This window comes from Monodelphis domestica, chromosome 1 (genome assembly GCF_027887165.1).
Source record: "Monodelphis domestica isolate mMonDom1 chromosome 1, mMonDom1.pri, whole genome shotgun sequence".
Classification (NCBI taxonomy): domain Eukaryota; kingdom Metazoa; phylum Chordata; class Mammalia; order Didelphimorphia; family Didelphidae; genus Monodelphis; species Monodelphis domestica.
Genome location: NC_077227.1, coordinates 293,201,800 through 293,227,484, shown reverse-complemented (window position 1 = coordinate 293,227,484; position 25,685 = coordinate 293,201,800). Strand labels below are relative to the sequence as shown.

Genomic DNA, 25,685 nt, shown 5'->3' with positions numbered 1-25,685 from the left:
GTAATCTCGACATCATAATACAAGATATCATCGAAGAAAACTGCCCAGAGATTCTAAAACAAGGGGGGCAATACAGGCATTGAAAGAGTTCAGAGAACACCCTCTACACTAAATCCCCAAAAGACAACTCCCAGGCATGTAATTGCCAAATTCCAAAGCTCTCAAACAAAAGAAAAAATCCTACAAGAAGCCAGAAAAAGACAATTTAGGTATAAAGGAATGCCAATCAGGGTCACACAAGACCTTGAAATTTCCACTCTGAATGACCATAAGGCATGGGACATGATTTTCAGAAAGGCAAGAGAACTGGGTCTTCAACCCAGAATCAGCTATCCATCAAAACTGACTATATACTTCTAGGGGAAAGTATGGGCATTCAAGAAAAAAAAAAGATTTCCAAGTTTTTGCAAAGAAAAGACCAGAGCTCTGTGGAACGTTCGACATCGAAAAACAAAGAGCATGGAATACCTGAAAAGGTAAATATGAAGGAAAGGGAAAAGGAGAAAAATGTTATCTTTTTCTTTTATTCAAACTCTCTCCTATAAGGACTACATTTATATCAATTTATATATATTAATATGTGGGGAACATTTAATGTGTAACTCTCAAAAATTGTATGTATCATTAGAGTAGTAAGAAGAATCACGCATAGGGAACGTTTGGGGCATCAAGATGATATGGAGAAAGGGAGGAATAGAAAGGAAAAGGGAGGGGGGAATTGTTGATGGTACTAAGATATACTCCAAGAAATAGGGGGAAAGAAACTAAATAGACAAAACAAGTATCCCCATTTTACTGAGGTCCAGGGAGATTAAATGACTTGTCTATAGCCTAATAATAAAATAAAGTAGGAAAAAAAAAACAGAACTTGACTCCAAATCCAATCTTTCCTTACACTATATTATACCAAATGCTTTTCTTCCAACAATCATATGAGGTAGACAATTTGACTTTTAGCTATTTGCACTATTTAATTTTGCACTAAGCATAACTTAAAAAAACATAAAAATATAAATTGACTTTACCTTAAAAAAGAGGTTCTTAACATTTTTAGTGCCTGGTAAAACTTACAGGACTCTTTTTAGATGCTCTTAAAATTGTAAAATAAAATATAGAGGGTTACAAAATAAACCAATTACATTGAAATATTAAAATATTAAAAACCAAGCTCATAGAAACCAGGTGAAGAATCCATGGCGTTAAAGATTAATATAATTTTAAATAACATAAGCTGACTTTCAGTGCATTCAATATCTCTCGAAAGGTTATAGAATGCTAAAACTTTTATTCTATGTTTTCAATCTCTAAATATTTTTTCTTAAATGGTTCACCATCCAAAAAAAAGGAGAAAAATTTCTTGGTACTTCAACCCAGAGCACTTTAGTTTATTTCAAATATTTTATATTAGTTTTAATTTTCAGAATAGGAAAACAACTTTGTGAATGACCTTATAGGGTTATTGTTAAGAAAGTACTTTGCAAATTTTAAACTACTGTATAAAATGAGGTCTTATTTACTCAAATCTAAAGAGAGAAAAAAACCTACCCAAAAATGGAAATTGAAAACTATGTAGCTCTAAATGATTCAGTGTCTAGAAATGCAAAATGCATGGCAAAGGCGAATCTCTTCTACATGTTTAAATGACTGTATTTCATCTTGTCTTCTTTATTGGACTGCCCATTCTATCATCTATATTCTCACTTATCTTCAATTTCTGTTTATTGGCTGCTTCTCTACTTCCAACAAACATACCCATGTCTCTCTCAAAATCAAAACACCCTCAGTTGGATATATCCATCCCTGCTATTTTCTTATATCTCTCTTTACTGTGGTCAAACTATTTGAGAAGGACATGTAAGAAATGGTGTGTCTACTTTATTCTGTTCTCTCAAAAGAAATTACTAATGATCTCTTAATTGCCTAGTTTAATGTTTAATGGACTTTTCTCAAACTCCATCCTTCTTTGATCTCTACAATCTTTGAAGTATCAATTACTCTCTTCTTAACATCCTTTCCAAGTTTTTGAGACTACCTTGGTTCTTCTCCTTCATACCTGAACCTTATTTCTCAGTCCCCTTTGCTGGATCTTCATTCAGGTCACGCCAACTAATTTGTGGATGTTCCATAGGGCTCTTTTGCCCTCTCATCTCCCTCTATACTATTTCACTTGGTGATCTCATTAGCTTAACTCATTAATTATCAACTCTATGCTGAGGATTAGGGGTGTATGGGGTGCTCAGGGAGGAGTAGTATCTCTGGTATGGAGGGCTTGCCGTGCCCTCCTAGGGCAGCTCTCCAACCTCTGACCCTCACCTTATACCCAGTTCTCACTTGTGGCTCCTAATAGCTGCTAGCATGTGGCAGCGGCCACACCCCGGGCAACGGCTTCGACAGGCCGGCTAAACCTTGTGAAGGTAGCCATCGGGTCGTAGACCCCTGGTGAATTAAGGCTTTGCTCACCCAGCATGTGAAGACTGCTTTGGCCAAACAGACGGAAGAATCCAATAAGAAGGTTCAACAGCTGAGAGGGCAACGCAGCAAAGCACTGTGGAGTGCTTAGGGCGTATTGGAGCACACAAGACAACACAGCCATCCAATGCAGCTGAGGAAGTCTCCAGGTGTAACGACTTTCTGTGCCAATGGACCCAGGCTTCCAATACCGAGAGATTGGGACCTGTCTCTGTGCCTCGACTTTTCCACTTAAATCTCCTTCACGCACAAGTGTTTTTGTGCACACGCATCTACATCACAGATAAAAGTGCACAAAGACAATCGTCATCCTTGGTTACTGAGAGACTACTACTAGGCTGAGAATTATCAAATCTATTTCTCCAGTTTTATCTTCTCTGCTGACCTCCAGTCTTGCATATCTAACTGCCAATAAGCTATTATAAACTGAACCCAAAGATATATTAAACTCAACATGTCCAAAACTGAACTCCTATTTTCCCTCTAAAAATCCTCCCTTTACCATGAGAAGTTTCTCCATTACTATTAAGACACCATCATCCTGAATCCCCAAATCCAATCTTTCCTAAGGATTCAGAAATGATGAATCTTGAGAATTATAAAAATATGGTCAAAGCTGATCCCAATAAACAATGGGTGTCGGACAGTGAAAGCAAGATATGGTTACAAAAGCAATTTTCTTGTTATGGCTATATTTAATACTTCACAAGCTTGATATGTACTGAATCCTTCAATAAAAGAATTGATTTGGAACTAAAGTATCAAGGCAAGCAACAAATTTATTTTAACTCTTTCTACAGAGAGACATCCTCTCAGTCACCAGCTGAGCAAGGAGATTGCTTATCTACCAGCTTTCCAAAGGTCATGTAGTAAGTAGATGTCACACATCTGTAATAACCGGAAAGAAATCCTATAGATAAATTCCAATACAAGGAAGATTGATGAAAGAGGTACAATGGCATAAACTGTAGGAAACTGGTCTACAGATTATACCTCACATGTAGAATCAGTAAACTGAGGTAAGAACATATTTTCCCAAGAATCCTTTATTATCTATCTGGAAACAGATGTTGTTACTTTCATCTATTATAGGGGTCCCCAAACTGTGGCCCCCTGAGGCCATGTATCCGACCCCCACTGCTCTTCCAGAAGGGGCATCTCTTTCATTAGTGGTCAGATGAGAGGAGCACTGTATGTGGCAGTGCCACAAAGTAAGGCGCCTCTTACATAACAGTACTACTTCCAGTGACATAATCCTTTGTGTGGCTCCTTAGAAGGATTATATGGCAGCACAATGGAAGACTTCAGCATGGTAAGCAGTGATCTGGGGGAGGGGATTCCACACTGCATATAATGCTGCCCGGTTAGGGTTAGGTTTTTATAGTCTGGCCCTCCAATGGTCTGAGGGATAGTGAACTGGTCCCCTGCATAAAAAGTTTGGGGACCCCTGATCTATTTGTATTGCAAGTTGCTTAATTTGCATTTAAATACAAACCTCTCAGCCACCCCTATAGAAGGAAGAAGTTGGGGGGGGGAGGAAGAGGAGGGAGGAGGGAGGAGTGTGTGTGTATATATGTGTTTTCTCTTCTGTCTTTACTCTCACTTTTTCCCTGCTTTATGTTTTTGTGTCAGTGTTTTCCCTCCACAGATTAAAAGATCCACAACTAATTATGTTGTGCAGGTCACAACATTTCCTGTCTGATCAAGGCCTGTCAAGTTTACTTTCATAAATATCTCTTGAATATGCCCTCTTCTCTTTTCTGATATAGCCATCATCCCGATAACAGGTCCATATCACCTCAAGCCTACTGTTTGGTTTGCCTGCCATGCGCCTATTTCCCACACTAGTCCAAAGCCCACTGAGCTGTCAGTTATTTTCCTAATGCACAGGTCTGATCCACTCCTGCTCTGTAAATTGTCAATCTCCAGATGATCATCTCCAGGCTCACATATAAAATCCTGTTTGGCATTCAAAACCCTTCATAATCAGCCCTTTCTCCACACATCTTCCCAGTCTTCTGATAATTTACAGTCTACATTATCAATGACACTCACCTTTTTACTGTTTTTCAAAAAAGATGCTCCATATCTCCCAACTCTGAGCTTTTCCACCGGCTTTCTCTCATATTTAAAATACTCTCCTGCTTCATCTCTGCCTCCTGGCTTCCCTGCCTTCCTTCAAGTCCCTGATAAACATCCTCAGGAAACCTTTTCCTAGTCCCTCTTAATTCCAGCATCTTCCACCTGTTAATTATTTCCAGTTTAGTCTGTACACAGCTTGTTTGTACAGAGGTTTGCATGTTGTCTCCATCATTAGACTGTGAGCATCCTGAGATCAGGAATTGCCTTGCACTTTAGCATAATTCCTGGCACACAGGTGACTGAATATATTACAGTGATAATGATAACTAACATTCATCTGACACTATCTATCTACCTTTCTTTTTGTTCTGAACTTCTAATTTCATTTGTGATGAGAACTTGCCAAGAGGAAACTCTATTAATATGGAACCATTAGTTACCCAAATCACTGAGAAGTGATGTGCTCAAAGTCACACAACTAAATGTCCAAGATAGAATTTGAACTCAGGTCTACTGGTTAAAGATAACTTGGGTTTTTTAGAAAGGGCAAATGAAGTATCCAAAAGAGAAATAACTTCCCCAGTTACCTCATAGGCTGAAGGTCAATTTATGCTTTTGGTTAGCTACCATTTTATGTAGTCCTTTAAATTTAAAAAGCACTTTATATATTAGTGTATATGATCCTCACAAGAACCTAGTAAAGTAGGTGCTATATTATCGTATCTGATCCTCACAAGAACCTAGTAAAGTAGGTGCTATTATTATTTTCCTTTAGAAGGTGAAAAAGATTAAGTGACTTGTACAAGGTCATGAAATTTACCTAAGGCTATATTCGTAGTCAGGTCTAGATGATCCCAAGCCTGGAGAGGCTCTATTCATCATGTCACATAGTTGTAATCATTAGGATAAAATTAATGTAAAGTGAAATACTTTCTCTTTTTAGGTTGAAATAGTTTCTTGACATCAAGGCCAGCTCTCTATTTATTGCCTAAAATATTCTGGCAATAAGTAGTACATAAAACACTACCTTTACATTTGCAAAATACTTTATAAGGTAGCTAAGGTCCTTGAAAGCAAGGACTGCCTCACCTTAGTATTTGTGTCCTCAGCTCCTAGTATATTATATATTTTTTAAAAACCCTTAACTTCCATCTTAGAATCAATATTGTATATTGGTTCCAAGACAGAAGAATGGTACGAGCTAGGCAAAGGGGATTAAGCAACTTGCCCAGAGTCACCCACCAAGGAAGTGTCTGAGACCAGATTTGAACATAGGACCTCCCATCTCTGGGCCTGGCTCTCAATCTACTGAGCCACTGGGCTGCCTTCCCCACCTCTACCCCCACCTCCACCTATATTATTCTTAATAAACATTTGTAAATCAACTAACCTTCAAAATTAAAAGTGGGCTCTCAATTTCAAAGGTATACAAATTAAAGGCAGAGTTTTTATATATACATAAAGGTCTATATCTCACATTACTTTGAACCATTCAATTCAAAAAGGCAGGCAGGAATGAAGAAAAGTTGAAAAGGAAATGAAAACAATGAACAAAATTTTTTTCCTTAAAGTCAATTATGTATTAAATTTAAATTAATTAAAGTCAATCATGTATTTGTGTAAATGTTAAATGTGTGTGCATTAACTTAAAATAAAATAAAATTTAAAAATACATATATTGATTCCTAAGATATTTTATATATTTTGAAGTTATGTTCAATGGAATTTATAGCTTTTTCATGATTTATATTAGTATTGTATAATTGAAAAACTGTTACCCTAAAAAAGAACTACATTTCCCAGGAGCCCACGGACTTCCTGTTATCACATATTTCCTGTAGACAGGGGATATTAGGTGGGGACCCACCTCTTTACATCTTATCCCAAGCTTGGTGGTGGTAAGGCAGGCATTTGAACTGGCCGATCAGCCATGGGCATGTGGTCTTTATTTTGTATTCTCTTTATTCCTTGATTTCTAATGACCATTAATAAATCTCTTAAAATATAATATTTTTATTATTGAGATCTAATTTTAATAGAGATGGCAACCACTTGAAGAAAAGAATTCTCAATTTTTTTTAAGATAGAGTAGGTAATTTTTTTTAAAGATAGAGTAGGTAATTTTTTTTAAGCCATGTTTCTCTTGCCATGCCTTTTTGCCCACCCCACCCCCCAAACTCCAAGAGGACTCCAAACTCTCTACCTAAGCTCTACCTGCTCCTGCCAGTTTGTATATTTGTTTGTTTTCTTTCCCCAGTTGCCCTTCCTACTGACTGGGCTATTTTTAACTGGGGGTACTCTTGGCGAAGAAGAGATAAGCCACTTCTCTCGCCCATCTGCATGAGCCCATGTTTCTCAGTTCCTTGCTGCTGCCTCTGGCATTGCTGTTGCTGATAGTGCCTGCTCCTACTCCTGAATCCTCCTCCTGATCTCGGGTCCCAGTTGCTCCTGCTCTTGAAATCCTCCTCCTGATCTCTGGCCCCAGCGCCAGCTCTGCTCCCAGACTGCTGGTAGCTGCCACTGTGTCTTTGGAACTCACAAACTTGAAGCCATCCTCTGGGCAACTGGTAAAAACTGGGGCTTATTTTCCTTAGGCAACAATTAGTCTCCTAACTCCCTCTCCATGTGGCTGGGGGAATTAATGTTATCTCAGCGGGGAAGGGAAGAAGGAAGTTACTCTTCCAAACAGGAAGTAAATTACAAGCAAGGCTCATTCTATGAAAGAGCAATGCATTATCTGTTTCAAATAGCTTCTAGCTTTAGAATGTTTTTTAATGAGTGCACTAATTCTTTTACTTATATTGCCTAAGATTCAGGGGAGAAAACTCATCTCCCTACAACCCTTTGCCATTTGGGCCTGCCCAGTCTCTAAGATTCAACCAAAGGAATTCTCCGTCACTATGGGAGAGCCAAAAAATTCTGACAAAAGGAATCTGGAAAGATAAAGGAACTTTAAAGAGACTGGAGGAGAAAATTTTAAGCCTTTTCAGACTACATTGTTTTATATGAAAGTCTCTGTATTTTATTGTATTTTGCTGATTATCTGCTTTAAGATTTAATTTTGTTGTTTTAAGTTCATATATTAATGTATTCAATACTATTGTTACACTTAATCAGTTTAATCTACTCTGTTTTAACTGATATATTCTGTTACCTTTCCCCTACAACTATACTGAACAAATATTATTGAATAAGCCAATATAAAAACAATTTTTCCTTCTGTTTTGGCTTTGTAAATTGTCCATAGATGATGGGCGGACTCTGTCAACCTGGTTAACAACTTTTGGTAAATTTAATGAGCTAAATATCTCAAATTGATTTTAAGGGGTCTTTAGACATAACTTAAAAAATTTTTTTCAACAACTCTGATCATTTTGCCTACCTCGGAGTTATTTGTAACAAGAGGTAAAGGGTACATTTTAGTAGCTAAAGTGAAGTACAATTATAATCCCCACCTCCCAACATTTGTAAAAATGTGAATGGATGGGACATAATAGTCTCATATCAAAGGAGCTGGGAAGTTGATCCCAGGGCATGTTACCCCTGGATGGCTCCTATGAGGGCGCATCTCTCATTTGTAATTCTTCAGTTTAATTTACTTCTACCAGAACAATCTAGACTTCTTAGTAAAGTTCTAGACCTAAATAAATTTTATTTTGTTTAAAAATATCTCAACCAAGGTTGAAAGATTTACTATACCTGAAAAACCCACGACAAGTATCCATTAGCTTTAAAAATGTCATACAGCAGGTTCATGTAAAACATGATAGTGGGTTTGCTTGCTATTGTCATTAAATGGGCTATTATATCTTTGGGGACTTTGATATTTCTTGATTACCTATGCATTACCTGTTGTACTATTATTTTTTATAAATACTGTTACTTTGTGAAAATCATTTGCTTGCACTCACAGTGGATCATGGCCAAGTTTGAAAAGGAAATGGATCTCATTTTTTAGGTGAGAAACCTTTGTATTCTACCTTTTCTTAACTGACACAGTGTGTCAATGATTGTAAGCTATATTTTTTATTTTTAAAACATTTTATTGTTTTTGCTTGCATGTGTAATATACTATTTCAGTTTTATTTTTTCTCTCCTTTTTGTATTTGAAGCACATGTCAACAGTATTGAAAAGATTTTCTTTGATTTTTTTTTTATTTTGCAGTAATAGAAGTTTAAAACACATTTGCTATAATATTAATACATACCCAAAAAGCTTTAGACTATAAAAATGATGCCACTGATTGTTTAAAAAAAATTATGGAATTCTAAATGATTCTATCTGATTCCAGGAGAAGGAAATACAAAAAGAGCCACTGCACAGTACGAAAGAAGCACAAAGCTAAACTGCATAGTACCAATCAAGCACAAGATCAAAGAGACCAACCAATCCCAATGGGATTAATGAAATTTTGAGTCAAGTCAAGAGAACTTGGAACTTGTTAGGGGTTCAAGGTTGTGGCTGTTTTGACATATATCAAAGGTAGGTCCTCCTTGTTTCACATTCTACCAAGTATCTCAAATTTGGCTCCTATAATTTAGACCCTATTCTGTCTTTCATTGTGTGACAAAACTTTCTGTAGTCCTGACTGTTGACTGGGTAAATGCATAATTGCTTAAATCACTTTAATTGGGCCCTGATTCAAGGACACCTAAGACTTTGACAGTCTATATTTCATCCACAAATTATTTTCTCTTTTATTTGGATTTTTTTATTTTTTTTTTATTTCTCTTGACAATTGATTCATATACCTTATAACTCAGCCATGCATTTCTAAGTGATCCCTGTGTTTTCCAACACCCTCTTCAGGGGGGAATGTATTATTATTATTATTATTATAAACTGCAAAGTTTAAATTCTTTTTTAGAGTAATTTTAGGATAAGAAACACCCTACCTCTCCAAATCCAGAAAGTGAACTGTTTGGAGAAGGCATTTTTAAGATGCCTGCAGAGACCACATGCTGCACCAGAAGATCCAGAGTAACCTTTGGGATGTGGTGATTTGAACTGTGTGGGGTTTGAATGCATTTGTTTGGTATGTATACTCTTATGCCAAAGGGGACTGCCCTCTAACTGGCTTTTTCAATGAGCCTAGCAATCATTGGTTTTGTTCTTTTCCTTTTATCTCCAAATTAATGTGATTTCAAATCTGGTTATGTTTACAAGATCCATTGGAGAGATCAGTCTTCCACGGATCTCGGGGGGAATGCATAATTAAAAAATCGATTACCCTAAAAAAGAACTACATTTCCCAGGAGCCCACCAACTTCCTGTAATTACATACTTCCTGTAGACAGGGGATATTAGGTGGGGACATGGAAGGTCCCGCCTCTTTAGTTCCTGTCCTGAGCTTGGTGTTGGTAAGGCAGGCATTTGAACTGCCTGATCAGCCATGGGCAAATGGTCTTTATTTTGTACCCTCTTTATTCCTTAATTTCTAACGATCATTAATAAATCTCCTAAATATAATATTTTTATTATTGAGATCTAATTTTAATTTTAATAGGATATTGTAAAAACTGTGATGATTTGGCAGATTGTATCCTGCTACTTTATTAAAGATAATTGTTCTAATTAGTTATTTCTAGTTTAAGTAAACTACATATAATCTGAAATAGGAATAATTCTGCCTCCTCTTTGTCCACATTTTGTTTTTGTTTGATTTTGTTGTCATATTGCCAGGACAAGCATTTTCTGAACTGGAAAAAGAAAGTATCCTTGTTTTGCTAGTTTATACTGGGAAATCTTCCAGTATTCTCCATTGCAAATGATACCAGCTCTTAGTTTTAACTATATCCTACTGACCACATTTTTGAAAGATCTTAGGTGGGAGTAATTAAACTAACACCTAGTCCTACACAGGTTATAGTCATTGTTTAGTGAGAAACTTCCTGGTCTTCAGAGTATAAAAACATCTAAAACTCATGAGGCTAGAACTCCTTTGAAAGCTGAAACTGAATCAACTGCAACCTCCCTGCTCTCAGTCTTTTCCCTGCTGTGGATATGTGAACCTACTTTTTGTTAACTGGTGGAACATATCAGTGTCTTGTTTCATTCAAATCTTTAACCTGAGCTAAGTCAGCTCTGGTTTATTCCAGGTTCATTCATGGCTACACTTTTTTAGGTTGTTTTTTTAAACCCTTATATTCTGTCTTACAATCAACGATTTTAAGGCAGAAGAGAGGTAAGGGCAAGGCAAATGGGGGTTAAGTGATTCACCTAGGGTCACAGTATCAGAGGTCAAATTTGAACAGAGGACTTCCTATCTCCAGGACTAGCTCTCAATCCACTTGAGCTACCCTGCTGCCCCCACTTTTTCAAGTTTATAATATAATGGGTTACGCTTTATCAAAGGCTTCTTTTGCATCTGCTGAAATAATTACATTGCTTTTATCTTTATTACTAATTATGCCAATATTTTTCCTCTGTTGAATGATCAAATTCCTGATATGAATTGAACTTTACACCACAGTGAATTATTTTCTGGATATATTTAATTACTGAAATTGTTCTATAATTTTCTCTGTTTTCTCTCTCTAAGGTTGGGGTAACAAAACCATACTTCTTTCACAAAAAAAAAGAATGAGAGATTAATGTTTGCATCTATTTTTAAGAATAATTTTTGCAACTTCCTCTCCCTCCTTGCAGGGACTTCAAGTGGGCCACACACCCAGTCTGAAATAAGAATTCCTTAAGCCAGCCAGGAGGGAAGAGGACGTGACTCCTCATATGAAATAAATCTGAGAGCTTTTGGGAGATGATTAACAGGACAAACATTGGCCCAGCTCTTTTTATGGAAATTAGAATGAGGTTATAGGTGTGGGTGAATCTAGATTTGAGTAAATACTGAAATGGTGTAGCCTCATTGACAGTTAAAAGTATTTTTTATTGAGTGTAGAATAGTTTTATTAAATTAAGACTCAATGTAAACAATAATGATAAATATACTGCTTGTTATTTCTTTAATGAAATATCATTATCTTATGGAATTTACTTTCTTGATATTGGATAATGTTATACAGAATATTAAATATGCTGGAGCAAGTCTGTATAAGAGGTTTAAAAATATGGTAATAATTTTTGTTTCATATTTAAAATTCTTAAACACTGTTTATGCTAAGATACAATGTGGTAAACTATTATAAAATAGGTTTTCTATTCTTATTTTTTTTTAATTTTAATTTATTTAGTCAATTTAGAACATTATTCCTTGGTTACAGGAATTGTATTATTTCCCTCCCTCCCCTCCACCCACCCTTCCCACAGCCGATGTGCAATTTCATTGGGTATTATATCTGTCCTTGATCAAAACCTATTTCCATGTTGTTGGTGTTTGCATTAGGATGTTCATTAAGAGACTACATCCCCCAACCATATCCCTTCGACCCATATATTGAAGAAGTTGTTTTTTCTTCTGTGTTTCTACTCCCACAGTATTTCCTCTGAATGTGGATAGTGGTTTTTCTCGTAGATCGCTCCAAGTTGTTCAAGATCACTGCATTGCCACTAATGGAGAAGTCCATTGCATTTGATTGTACCACAATGTATCAGTCTCTGTGTACAATGTTCTCCTGGTTCTGCTTCTTTCACTCTGCATCAATTCCTGGAGGTCATTCCAGTTCCCATGGAATTCCTTCACTTTATTATTCTTTTGAGCACAATAGTATTCCATCACCAACATATACCACAATTTGTTCAGCCATTCCCCAATTGAAAGACAGCCCCTCATTTTCCAATTTTTTTGCCATCACAAAGAGTGTAGCTATGAATATTCTTGTACATGTCTTTTTCCTTATTATCTCTTTGGGGTACAAACCCAGCAGTGCTATGGCTGGATCAAAGGGCAGACAGTCTTTTACAGCCCTTTTGGCATAGTTCCAAATTGCCCTCCAGAATGGTTGGATCAATTCACAACTCCACCAGCAATGAATTAATGACCCAACTTTGCCACATCCCCTCCAACATTCATTACTTTCCTTTGCTGTCATGTTAGCCAATCTGCTAGGTGTGAGGTGATACCTCAGAGTTGTTTTGATTTGCATTTCTCTGATTATAAGAGATTTAGAGCACTTTTTCATGTGATTATTAATGGTTTTGATTTCTTTGACTGAAAATTGCCCCTTGCCCATTTATCAATTGGAGAATGGCTTGATTTTTTGTACAATTGGTTTAGCTCTTTATAAATTTGAGTAATTAGACCTTTGTCAGAGGTTTTTGTTATGAAGATTGTTTCCCAATTGGTTGCTTCCCTTCTAATTTTGGTTGCATTGGTTTTGTTTATACAAAAACTTTTCAATTTGATGTAATCAAAATTATTGATTTTACATTTTGTGATTTTTCTTTTTCTAGCTCTTGCTTGGTTTCAAAGTCTTTCCTTTCCCAAAGATCTGACATGTATACTATTCTGTGTTCACCTAATTTGCTTATAGTTTCCTTCTTTATATTCAATTCATTCACCCATTCTGAGTTTATCTTGGTGTGGGGTGTGAGATGTTGATCCAAACCTAATCTCTCCCATACTGTCTTCCATTTTTCCCAGCAGTTTTTATCAAATAGTGGTCCCAAAAGCTTGGATCTTTGGGTTTATCATAGACTGTCTTGCTGAGGTCACTTACCCCAAGTCTATTCCACTGGTCATCCTCTCTGTCTTTGCCAGTACCAAATTGTTTTGATGACTACTGCTTTATAGTAATTTGAGATCTGTGACTGCAAGACCTCCTTCCTTTGCATTTTTTTTTTCATGGTTTCCCTGGATATCCTTGATCTTTTGTCCTTTCAAATTAACTTTGTTATGGTTTTTTCTAATTCAGTAAAAAAAGATTTTTGGTAGTTCAATGGGTATGGCACTGAATAAGTAAATTAATTTGGGTAGAATAGTCATTATTATTATGTTAGTTCATCCTATCCGTGAGCAATTAATGTTTTTCCAATTGTTTAGATCTAGTTTTAATTGTGTGGAGAGTGTCTTGTAGTTGTATTCATATAGTTCCTGTGTTTGTCTCAGGTGATAGATTTCTAGGTATTTTATTTTGTCTAAGATGATTTTTAATGGGATTTCTCTTTCTAGTTTTTGCTGCTGAACTATGTTGGAGATGTATAGAAATGCTGATGACTTATGCGGGTTTATTTTGTATCCTGCAACTTTGCAAAAGTTGTTGATTATTTCGACTAGCTTTTTGGTTGATTCTCTAGGATTCTTTAAGTAGACCATCATATCATCTACAAAGAGTAAGAGCTTGGTCTCCTCATTGCCTATTTTAATACCTTCAATTCCTTTTTCTTCTCTAATCACTACGCTTGTGTTTCTAGTACAATGTTAAATAATAGAGGTGATAATGGGCATCCTTGTTTCACTCCTGATCTTACTGGGAATGCTTCTAGTTTATCCCCATTGCAGATGATGTTTGCTGATAGTTTTAGATATATAGTGTTTATTATTTTTAGGAAAGGCCCTTCTATTCCTAATAAAATATAATGTTGAAAAGTTATTTCTCTTTAATTTGGATGTTTTTAAAATTATGAACTAAATTTTTAAAAAAGAAATTATAGTTTGGCTATAACATTCTGATTAGTTATTGTATAGTATATTGTACAATATACAAGTTATTGTATCAATTGGATATTTTTAAAAGGAGAAAATTGAAGAGATATCTCTAAATCTCCTTGTTTGCTTTGAATTTATAACAGCAAGTGACCCTGTTACCCTCTTTTCCTCATATTACTTCTCCCTGACTAGAGGGAGAGAAGTATGGAGGAGAGAGGTAAATAAGAATGTTTTTCTTATGGAACTGTTTGTGAATTATGAAGTTGTCTTCTCTATATTACATATTGAAACATTACCTATGTTTGGTAAAATGTGAAAGGAAATTCAGAAATATTTTGTCATTGAATTATTTTCAACTGATAGTATATTTCAGATTTTAAATGTGTGATACTGAGTATTTAAAACATATGTGATTTTTATTTTAAATCATTTGGAAAATCATGCAACTGTGTTATTAACTGGGATATAGAGGAGATGCCTTTCTGAATCTACTATTCACTCTGAAAGTTTAGATTCTTATGAGAGATGAGTAGTATACTCTGAAATTGAAGTATGAAGAAAATAATCTGGTCCTACTCTGTAAATGATGCTTTTGCTTTGGAGGAAAAGCTTTGGTACTTTTAACATATTCCTAGAGTAAAGTTTTGGAATTTAGAGAGTCTAACTCTTCACATATAATGCTATTATACTCCTTCCTTAAAGGGAACTACAACGTGGTCTAAGGAAGAGGAAACAATCTCAACCTCACAAAGGTAAAAGTGGGAATTCCTTGGATCGTATTGCAAACAGGAATGTTTTAAATCCTATTGAGAACAAGGATCCTGTTCTTGAATCCTGGGTCTTGTAAACCTTAAAACTTCTTAGACTTATGAATGTTGGAAATTTTACCATTGGGAAATTTCATATTTGAAAAATTTCCTACTGATAGTCTATTGGAATGTTAACCCCCTTGGCATGAGAGGGTCTTTCTCCTCCCTACTTAAGATTACTTTAGGACAGAAACCTTTTGCTGAACAATGGAAAGGGTTTTGACCTATGCTTAAGCATAGAACAGGAAGTTCTTTGAGTCATGATTGATTTTAGAATTGATACAATAGAGATACTTGGAATGACAGAACCAGGTCTTGGAACTTCCAATCTCCACCCTGCTCAGGGTAACAGGATTTAGGAAGGGCTGCAGCAAAGGATCAAGATTTAATTATTTGAGAATATGACCTTCAACAGACATGTGCAAAGCCACAGACCTCTGGGCGGTCCTGGGTTAAGCTAGAGCCACCATTGGCACAGGGAAGACATGGACAGTGATTGGTAGATGTGAGAACTGAGGGGAGGGAACTTGGATGGTTTCCTTAAAGATAGCCGGGTCTGAGGACTAGGAGGTTGGAGAGTTTTTGCTCTGAGAAGCTTGTTCTGAAGGAAGCTGGAGGTGGAGGCCCCTGAGACTGTTTCTCCATTTTGGTCACGTGAGTGATAGGGACTGATCTCTTTTCTTTGCCTCAGCTATCTAAGGCTTGGGCCTTTTGGCCCAGCCTAAACAGAGGGGGTATTTAAGCCCTATTCCTCTCTCTCTCTCTCTCTCTCTCTCTCTCTCTCTCTCTCTCTCTCTCTCTCTAATACTTTTCTTCCTCCTGTTTGTAATTAAACTCCATAAAAGGTTGACTGCTGACTTGAGTTTTCATTTAGGAATTACATAGCTGAATTCCTTGGCGACCTTAAATTAATATATATCAGTCTTTTAAAGTGATTTCCTTGTCACAGTCTGGCTTTGGCACACTAAAAATGGAAATAAGACACTCTGAGGAACTTGGCCTTGGTTCTTACCAGAAGCCAAACAAAGCATTCTGTGCAGGTAAGACTTCTTTTAATGCTGTGTGCATTTTGTTCCTACATTTTCCTCTAATAGCAAATTCTGCTTAACCAAGGAATTTGATCAGTGAAATATATGAAAACTATATTAAATCTTTATTTGCTAGAGTTTAAAGCTGTAATATCTAAGCTAAGGTATATGAGATCATAGCCATTCTACCTAAAATTGTAATTTTTTTGATACCCTTGGACACAATCAAATAGGTAAGTATTGGGCTTTGGTATCTGTCATTAATTATTTAAAATCCTTTCAGTATCTTAAAAGTGATACAATTAGGCAATAATCTAAGAACATCTAAACCAGGATTTTAGTTCCACCGTTTCCTAAGACTATACTAGAAAAGTTTTTTTGGTTTTGAGTCAGAACTGTGTGCAATCACTTATATTGGAGAAAAATGATTTGTTTCATCTTTTGTTATTTCTAAATGACCTCTTGATTTGTTATTTGTTTGTAACACTAACACTTGTGTGGGGGATATATGTTTTTATAATGAAATCAGATTATACAAGAGAAATATCTAATTTATTTGAGCATGGTTAGAAACAGATTATGTTTGGCCAGAGATAACCTGTTTGTAATACAAATTTGCCTACCCTTTTATGAATCCTGTCCCAAGTCTGTCTATTGTTATAATAGAAGGGTAAAACCTCTCTTGGGTGAATTCATTTATTGCAATCTAGTTTAGGCACAGAAGTCACATGTCATCTATGACTTTTGCAGAAGGATAAAATACTTGGAATTTTATCCTCTTGAGAATTAAAATTGAAATAATGGAAGTGAGATAAATGAAGTGAAAGTTTTTGAAGTAAAAAAATCTAAATGTCAAAATTGTTTTTAATGGGACTAAGCATGTTCTGACACTAAACTGAAAGGTTAGAAAAGCTAAAATACTCAGATTTTTAAAAATTTCCCTTTGGTTTGTTATTGGCAGTTTTTCAAAGCAGGTATCTGGTTCAGACAAAAGTAAAGAACAGCAAAAAAGTATAAGAAATATAAATTCTTTAGTGTAATAAAAATCCATAATTTTATGACCTTCATAGTAATAAAATTAGATTCCTTCTGTTTGAGTTAGCCCTCACCATCTGATCCAACTACTGGCAATGCAAATTTTAGTGACTGTTAAATTGTATTAAGATCTACTTTTCAAGAAATTTCTTAACCAAAATCAGTATCAACATAATTTTAATCATAAACTTCTCTTTGTTTCCTAAAACTAGCAAGATGCTTAGGAACAATCAGGCTGGTAGGAGAACCAAGAAAGTGATGTAGATTATCTATTAGAGAGAAGGGCCCGGGATGAGACTGGTAACACACCTATAGTGGACCCTGGTGTCTTAGCAGAGTGATTTCCTTGATTAGCTTTCTTCAAGAACAGAGTCTAGAGGCATTAATTATGTCAAGCTTAGTAACATTACCATTAACACCACTACCACCAGGCCACACCCCTCCCCAGCCCTGGCCCCCCCAAAACCCTAATATGTCAACAGACATGATTTCCTATATGTAAGGAGTTATTTCCTAATCAGGTCTATATATTGCCAGACCATCAATTTGTTAAAACAAAGATCAAGCTTAGTATTGAATTAGAATAAAAATAAGAGAAAAAGATGATATGCAATATTCAGACAATTCATTGGTGCTTAAAATATCAGAAACAAATCAAATAGAGTATAATGATTATACTATGTATAATTATTGTAATAAAAAAGATTATTACCATTTCCTAAAAAGTTTAAATGTCTCTTCCTTCCAAATGGAAAAATATGGCAACCAAGGGCAGCACTTAAATAAATTAATTTGAATTAGTTTTATAAGATGATCATCATGATAAACAGTATTGCTTCATAAAACAGCAAGAGATGGAAAGAAAAAACAAGCTGGGAAATTATGTACCAATTAAGCCAAACTATCGAGGGGATGATAACGGATGGAAGACAACAAATAAAAAAAAGAGGAAAATATGACTACTAAAACCAAAACCACTACTTTCCCCATCGATTATGGGGCCAGCACATTTAAAATCTAAAATCTCAGCATTATAGGTTCCATCTTGATACATTATGAGGTAGTAGAAATGACAACAAATAAAAAACAAAGGCATGAAGACCAGCAGTACTAGACTAAACATACCCACAAGTCAATCAATCAATAAAAATATTTATTAATTGTCAACTTTGTGTAAGGCACTGGGGATATGAAAAGAGCAAAAGGTGAAGTCTGCCGTGAAAGGAAAGCAATTTTTAGGCTGTTAAAAAAAATGAATCAATCCTCCAAACTTGTTGGAATATATTTGCTTGGAATTCAATTTTTACACACACACACTTCCTCTTTTATTTCTGATCTTAATAGAAATGTAATGGGAGGCAACTAACTCATAGATTGCCTCTCTGTCATCCTCACTCTTTAAATGATTTTCAGTCTCTAATAGTTCATTGATGATACTCAAATCTACATTTCTGGACTTAATCTCTATTCTGACTTCCAATTTCACATCTCCAACTGTCTTCTTGGATACTTTGAACTAGAAGTCTAGTAGACAGTTAAATGTCTGAAGGAGAACTCATCTTTCCCTCTAAGCCCTCATACTGCCTCCACACCCTACCCATAAGCAACACTATACTCCTCCTCTCTTAACTCATAACCCAACAATCCTCATCCTCAACATCTCTCAAACCCCCATCCAAGCTGTTGATTTCACCTTTTCAGTATCTCTCCTCCAATATGACCCCTTTTCTCCTCTGACACTGTTACCACTCTAGAGCAGGCCCTCATCACCTCATGCCTGGATTATTGCAGTATAATAGGGTTCCCCTATAAACAGTTATGATATCTCAGGATTTGGTTATCTATCCTCAATCTCAAAGCCCTCAAGCCTGAAAATGGGTTGGAGTTCCACCAGTCTGTACCAGGGGAGGTTTCTTCTGCTTTCATTTTGTAATGCTTTCAATTTTGTGTGTGTGTATGTGTGGAGGGGGTTGGGATGAGAGGCTGGGGAGCACTGAGCAGGACAGGAGACAGAGCATATCTAAATGAGGTCGGCATGTATTCACATTAAATCCACAGATGACCTGGAATGCATGTGCTCCACAGATAATGGGCCCTACTTTATCTAGTTGGTAGGTCTGTTTCCCTCAAATCTTTCCCTACTCTAATCCATTCTTCATTCAGCCACTAAAGTGATTCCCCTAAAATTCTAATTAGACACACCATCTAGGCTCTGGGAATTTTCCCTTAGATATCTGCCATCTCTGAAACACAAACCCTCAATTCCTAAATTTGGTCTTCCTTTAAATCTAATCTAAAATCCCGTCATCTATTGGAAGCCATCACCAATTCCTATTAATTTTTTAATTATCTATTTACCTTTTACAGTTTGTTTTGAATATATTTGTATGCTGTATTCCATATTACAATGTATGACCCTAGAGGGCAGGAACTGACTTTTCCCTCTAGTATTTCTGCACAGGACCTGGCACATAAACCATTAACAAAAGAATGCTGAATCTAATTACCCAACATCATACACTTACTTTCTTAAGATATACAATTATTGAAGATTATTTTACAAATCACTGAAATCCTTCCACTCAGTAAAACATACTGCTAAATCACTGTTACTTCAGGTACATCAGATGGAGTGGAAAAAGCAGTCGGGATCAAAGAATTTAACATCTGGATAGTAAAATTGATTACACTGTTATCTCCAAGTGAGCGGCTAATGGAAAGGGAGACTGTGTTATGTTTTGGAGGAGACTTTTGGGGTATTTTTCACCTACTTCTTTTCACAGAGAAGAAAAGCACATTGTGTCTGGTATCTTAATCAAACCTGAACTCCTATTTTTTCCAGTTACAAGAGAATCAAAGTTAAAACTTTTACCTACTCCATAGTACCCCCTCCAAGGTATAAGCAGCGCCCTCTTTTTTTTTTCTTCGCTGTCTGGACTGGACTGGAATGGTGGAGTCAGTAAGAAATTCTTTTGTTACCGTATCCTCAGCGGCTGGTACAATGCCTCGAACACATTATATGCTTAATAAACGCTTGCTAGATAGGAAAGGGGGTCCACGCCCCTCTCTCCCTATCCCTTGCATGGGTACTCACGATTCCAGTAGACAGGGTAGCACTCTCCATGCGCAACATCCACCTCGTAGAGCCCGCCTCGGACGCACACCGGCTCGATATGGAGCAGCTCCTCAAGCTGCGGCTCATTCCGCATCGAACTCCGAGAGCAGACGCGAGGGCGCTCTTCGTCTTCGTCCTCTTCCTCAGAGCTCGAGGCTGGGGTGGGGTCTCCTCTCAGGGGCCGCGGCCGGTTGTCAGTCACCTGAATCAGGGTCCGGAAGGCCAGCTCAATGCGGAGAGAGTCATAGCCAATGAAGGGCTTCCAGGTCTTCTTATCTTCCTTATAAAACCAGCGGACTTCCTCGGGCCCCAATTCGGCCACCACTTCGTAACGATGCCGGGAAGCTGGGCAGCCCGAGCGGGTTCGTTTTCTTTCCCCCGAATCTGCAGTCGTAGCCACTGCACTGCCAGAGATCGACGAGTGAAGAGAGGACGGCTGGGTGGGCGGCGGAATCAGCAGGGAAGAAGAGCTGCTGCCTCCGCCGCCGCCGCCGCCGCCGCCGCCGCTGTCACCCTCGCTGTAGTAGCGCAGGGAGGAGCCTGACTCTGCAGAACTGAAGTCGTAGGTCTCGTCTGAATCTAGAGTCAAATGGTGGCTATGCTCTTCCATGCCTTGTGCTAAGGGTAGCCCCGGGTCCCCGCCCAGCAGGGCCAAGGTCACCTCGGCATCCGTCGGGTCCCCTCCGGGGAGATGCTCGTAGCAGCAAACGCTACTGTAAACCGCATCGGGGTCGAGTTCCCAGGCGCTTCTGCCGCCCCGGCCGTTAGGCTCCGGGCTCAGTGGGGAGCCTTGGCCGGAGTAATTCATGTTGCCAAGACACTGCCTCACCCTATACTGCGCCCCGATTCCCAGCGTTTCCCCAACACATTCAACACCAACCCCTTTCCACCTGGAATTTTATAATTTTGAAATCCAGATCGGGAAAGCAGAAGCAGCTCCGCCTCTCCGAGCCAAGAAGGGGCCTAGACAGCAGAGGCCACGTTCTAGCCGAAGCCCCATTATCACGCAGACCACGTCGTGGGGGAGGTGCTCTGACCAGGCCCCCCCCCCGCCCCGCCCCACCCGACCCGAAGGCTCCTAGAAGCTCCGCCTCTACTTGCTAGGCGGACCAGCGCGGTTTGCTGGGTCTAGTCCTCGGCTCAATCTGACCTGATTAGTCACCATGACTACCAACACCACTCTCTCTTCCATTCTCTTCCGTCACTAAGGCCTTGTTTCCTTCACTCTTCCCCATGCTCCCGGAGAGACTTTTATCTCAAATGGTGAAGGAAGTGGTTGTAGAAAGAATTAAATTTTGTCAGCACTGCTGTAGCTCAATAGGATGAAATAAAGCTGTCCTTGTAGGGAACAAAACATTTGATTCTTTTCTAGAGATAGGTTCCAAAACCCACTAGCCACACTAGAACACTCCTTCATCCAGAGTTCCAAGTGCCTGTGAATCTTCTTCACTTAGCTTGAAGACACCCTATCCCGGCCCTGGAATTCAATTCAGTTCAGTTTCATTTCTGAAAGTAGATTTGAAACTAGTTATTTTCACCATTGGTTTCATAATTTCTCTAATATGTCATATAATAATTTATTTTTAATGTATGTATGGTATATCCCCCAATTAAGTTAACAACCTATTAATATGGGGAACCAGAATTTCTTTAAAACTAGAGTGGATGTCCTTGGTATATTAGTGGTTAGTGCCTATTACCTGCCAGGGCACAGTGCTAAGCACTGGTGATACAAAGAAAAGCAAAAGACAATCCTAGCCCTTGAGAAGTACAATCTAATGGAGGAGTCATCAAGGAAACAAATATGTACAAACAAGCTATTTACAGGATGAATAGAAAATAATTAGCTGAGAAAAAGCACTATTATTAAGAGAGGGTAGAAAAGGCTTCTTATAGAAGGTGGGATTTTAGTTGGCATTTGAAGGAAGTCAGAGAAAATGGACAATTGAGATGAGGAGGAAGAGCAATCCAGGTATAGTGGAGAGCCTTTCAAAGCTAACATATGAAGTGACAAGTTTTTGAAACATCAAGGAAGTCACTGTCACTGATATGAAAGAGGAATTGGGAAAACTGAACAAAGAACATCTCCATGCTTTGTCACAGTTGAAAGGAGCTATTCTATCAGTTCTAGCTTTGGGAATACCAGATTATAAGAAAGAATTCCACTTGTATGTCCATGAAGCTAAAGCTTCTGGAATGCTAGCACAGTATTTTGGGTTAAATCTAAGGACATTTTACAGTTCTATCCTCAACTTTGTAGCACAAGGAATGGTACATTGCCTCAGGTGCATAGTAGCCACAGCTCTAATGGTCAGGAAGTCATATGATATAGTCCTGGGATGTAAATTGCATGTGTTCTGCACACCAAATAGAAAAACTGCTACAGTCGCAGAATATGCATTCATTCATCGATGCAATAATATCCCAGTATGAAGTCATTCTATTAGGCAACAATAAAATCACAATTTGTAGATGTGCACCATTGAACCCAGCGTCTCTGATTCCCAATTTGCCAATGGGTGAAGAAGAATTACATGATTGTGGTCAAATAGTAGAACTCATGCACAAACCAAAGGAAAGCCTTAAAGACACACCTCTTATGGATCCAGAAATAGAGTTATACACAGATGAGTCCTCCTATATTCACAATGGGAAAAATTTCACAGGGCAGCTATAGTTGACAATGACAGATGACACTTGACACAATGACAATGACAATGACACTTTGGCATGCATCATTGCCAAGTCATGTTAGCGCCAAAGGAGCCAAGCTCAAAGCCCTGCTCATGGCCTTAGAATTAGCTAAAGGAAAAAGAGCTAATATTTTTCTGGACTCATACTGTGCTTTCTCCACTGTACATTGCTCATCATACATATGGAAAAACAGAGGGCATAAAACGTCAGCTGGGAAACCAATTGCATAAGGCAAATTAATAGACCATATATAAATGCTGTAGATATTCCTAAAGAGGTGGCCATAATCTATTGTAAGGCACATACTCATAGAAAGGAAAGAATATCTCTTGGGAATGACAGAGCAGATGTAACATGAAAATACACTGCAAGGATTGGGCCCCACCATGTGCTGAATTTCTCTCTGATTGAAAGGCATGATCTCACTGAAGCCTACGAGAGAGAAGAAATACAGACATGGAAGGAACAACTAGGCACTAAACTAATCAACGTGTCTGGATTGCTGTATCAACATCTATGCACCATAATTCATGCAAAAGGACATTACAGAGTGCAAGGGATTCTGGATACCATGCAGAGGTTTTGGACGGTACCAGGAATAAAGACAAATGCCATTAGAACTTGTCAGGCATGTAGAAGGTATAATCAAGGACATTTTAAGAACATAGAATTGGGAGGTAGACCACTCAGCTATCTGCCTTTTCAATGCATTCAAATTGATTATATCAACATGCCTAAAGGCAAGGGATGCAAATATGCATTGGGTATTGTGGATAGACTGACAAGATGGGTTGAAGCATGTCCATTCAAGAAAAATGACACAGCAACAGTAGTGAGATTTCTGTTAAAAGAGATAATACCCAGACATGGAATTTCCTGATACCATAGATTTGGACAAGAGGCCCCATTTCACTTCCCAAGTTCTGCAAGAAATCTATAAGAGGGGGGCGGAGTCAAGATGGCGGCTTAGAAGCAGCAAAAGTTCAGACCTCTGAAAACCCTTCCTTACCGATCACAAACTGAATGCTCCTAGGGGACTAAAATTCAAACTTAACAACAGGACAGAGGAGGGGAATCCTCCTTCTGGACTCAAATCAAAACGTATGCCCCCCAAAAGCTGGAATCTGAGAACACTTGGGTCTAAGGGGAAGGCAGAAGGAAGGTCCCAGGACCCATCCCCCCCAACCCAGAGCTCTGAACCCCCAGCGGCAGCAGGGACCTCTGGGCAGGCAAAGGTGCTGGTTTGGAGGTTCAACCTTATAAGCAGTGGGACGCTGGGCTCAGAGCATCCAGCATGGACAGTGGGGAGGAAGCCAGGGAGACACCGGGGACTGTGGCTGGGTCCTTCCATCTGGCTCCAGTATCACCAGGAGGTTTTTGCCTCAGGGCACATCCAGACCAATCCATTGAACCTAATTCCATCAGGACTCCTCAGAGCTCAGGGAGGCCAGGACCCCTCCCCCCACCTAGAGTGCAGGGCCTCCGGCAAGGACAGGAACCTCAGGGCAGGCAAAGGCACTGGTGAAACTTTCGGAGTGTGGAGAAGCAGCTGGAGAGAACTGGAGAGAGCCTGGGTGGCCCAGCCTTCCAGGAGACTTCGGTCTCAGAGCACATATAGCCCAACCCAGTTGAACTTAATCTGATCAAAAGCCTCCAGAGGACAGGGAAGCTAACATTCCTCCCCTAGACACTGTACCAAGAGATCTGACAAAGCTCCAAGAGGGGAGACTGAAAGCCCCAAAACAACAACAACAAATCAAACAAAGAAAAAAAAACGAGAGGAGCAAGAGCACAGACAAATACGGGGAGCAAAGAAGGGGTAAACTCAAGCAAACACAGAAAAAGAAGAAAGAAATTACAATAGACAGATTCTGCACAGGTAATGAGCAAAGAGCGAACGAAACAGAGGGGGAGGGATCAGCAAAGGAAAAATCAGAAATCCCAGCGAATTGGATACAGGCTTTGGAAGGACTCAAAATGCAATTCAAAACACAATTAAGAGAGGTGAAGACAATTGGGAAAAGAACTTAAAAACTAAGATAAGTCATCTGGAAACAGAGGCACTTGAACTAAAACAATAAAATAGTGTCTTGAAAGCCAAAATCAACCAGCTGGAAAAGGAGGAAAAGGAGATGAAAGATGAGGCAAAGCAGATGAAAGATGAAGTGAAGAAGATGAAAGATGAGAAAAAGGTGATGAAAGGAGAGGTAAAGAGGATGAAAGATGACCTCCAAAGAAAATCATACCAAAAGGAAAAGGACGACCAAAAATCCAAGGATGAAATCCAGTCTTTAAGAACCAGAATACAACAACTAGAATCAAATGACCTCACAAGGGAGGAAGACACTATAAAACAAAAGAAAAAGAATGAAAAAATTGAGGAAAATATGAAGCATCTCATACACAAAACAGAGGATTTAGAAAATCGTTCAAGGAGAGACAATTTAAGAATCATTGGTCTACTAGAAGACCATGACAAAAGAAAAAGCCTGGACATTATATTACAGGAAATTGTTAAAGAAAACTTCCCCAATATCCTAGAACGAGAGGGAAAAGTGGAGATTGAAAGAATCCACAGATCACCTCCTGTACTTAATCCCCAACTGACAACACCCAAGAATATTATAGCCAAATTCAAGAACTATCAGACCAAAGAAAAGATATCACAAGCTGCCAAGAAGAAGTCATTCAGATACCACGAAACCACAGTGAGGATAACGCAGGATCTGGCTGCATCCACACTGAAAAAAAGAAAGGCATGGAATATGATATTCCGGAAAGCAAAGGAACTAGCTCTACAACCAAGAATCAACTACCCAGCAAAACTGACTATATTCTTACAAGGGAAAGTATGGTCATTCAAAAAAATAGAAGAATTTCAAGAATTCGTAAAGAAAAGACCAGACCT

General features: G+C 38.2%; 1 protein-coding gene across 4 annotated transcripts in view; it reads right to left on the bottom strand.

Annotated features, from left to right (window-relative positions):
- DDHD1 (DDHD domain containing 1) overlaps nt 1-21,456 on the bottom strand; it is a 184,916-nt gene extending 163,460 nt beyond the window's left edge. The window contains exon 1 of one of the 4 annotated variants that reach the window (XM_007473240.3): nt 20,063-21,456. In XM_007473240.3, the coding sequence (XP_007473302.1) occupies nt 20,063-20,891 (829 nt within the window). In that variant the 5' untranslated portion in view covers nt 20,892-21,456. The remainder of the gene's footprint in view (nt 1-20,062) is intronic. The other 3 variants (XM_003339498.4, XM_007473239.3, XM_003339497.4) reach the window with 3 other exon arrangements.
- Between the last annotated feature and the right edge of the window lie 4,229 nt (nt 21,457-25,685).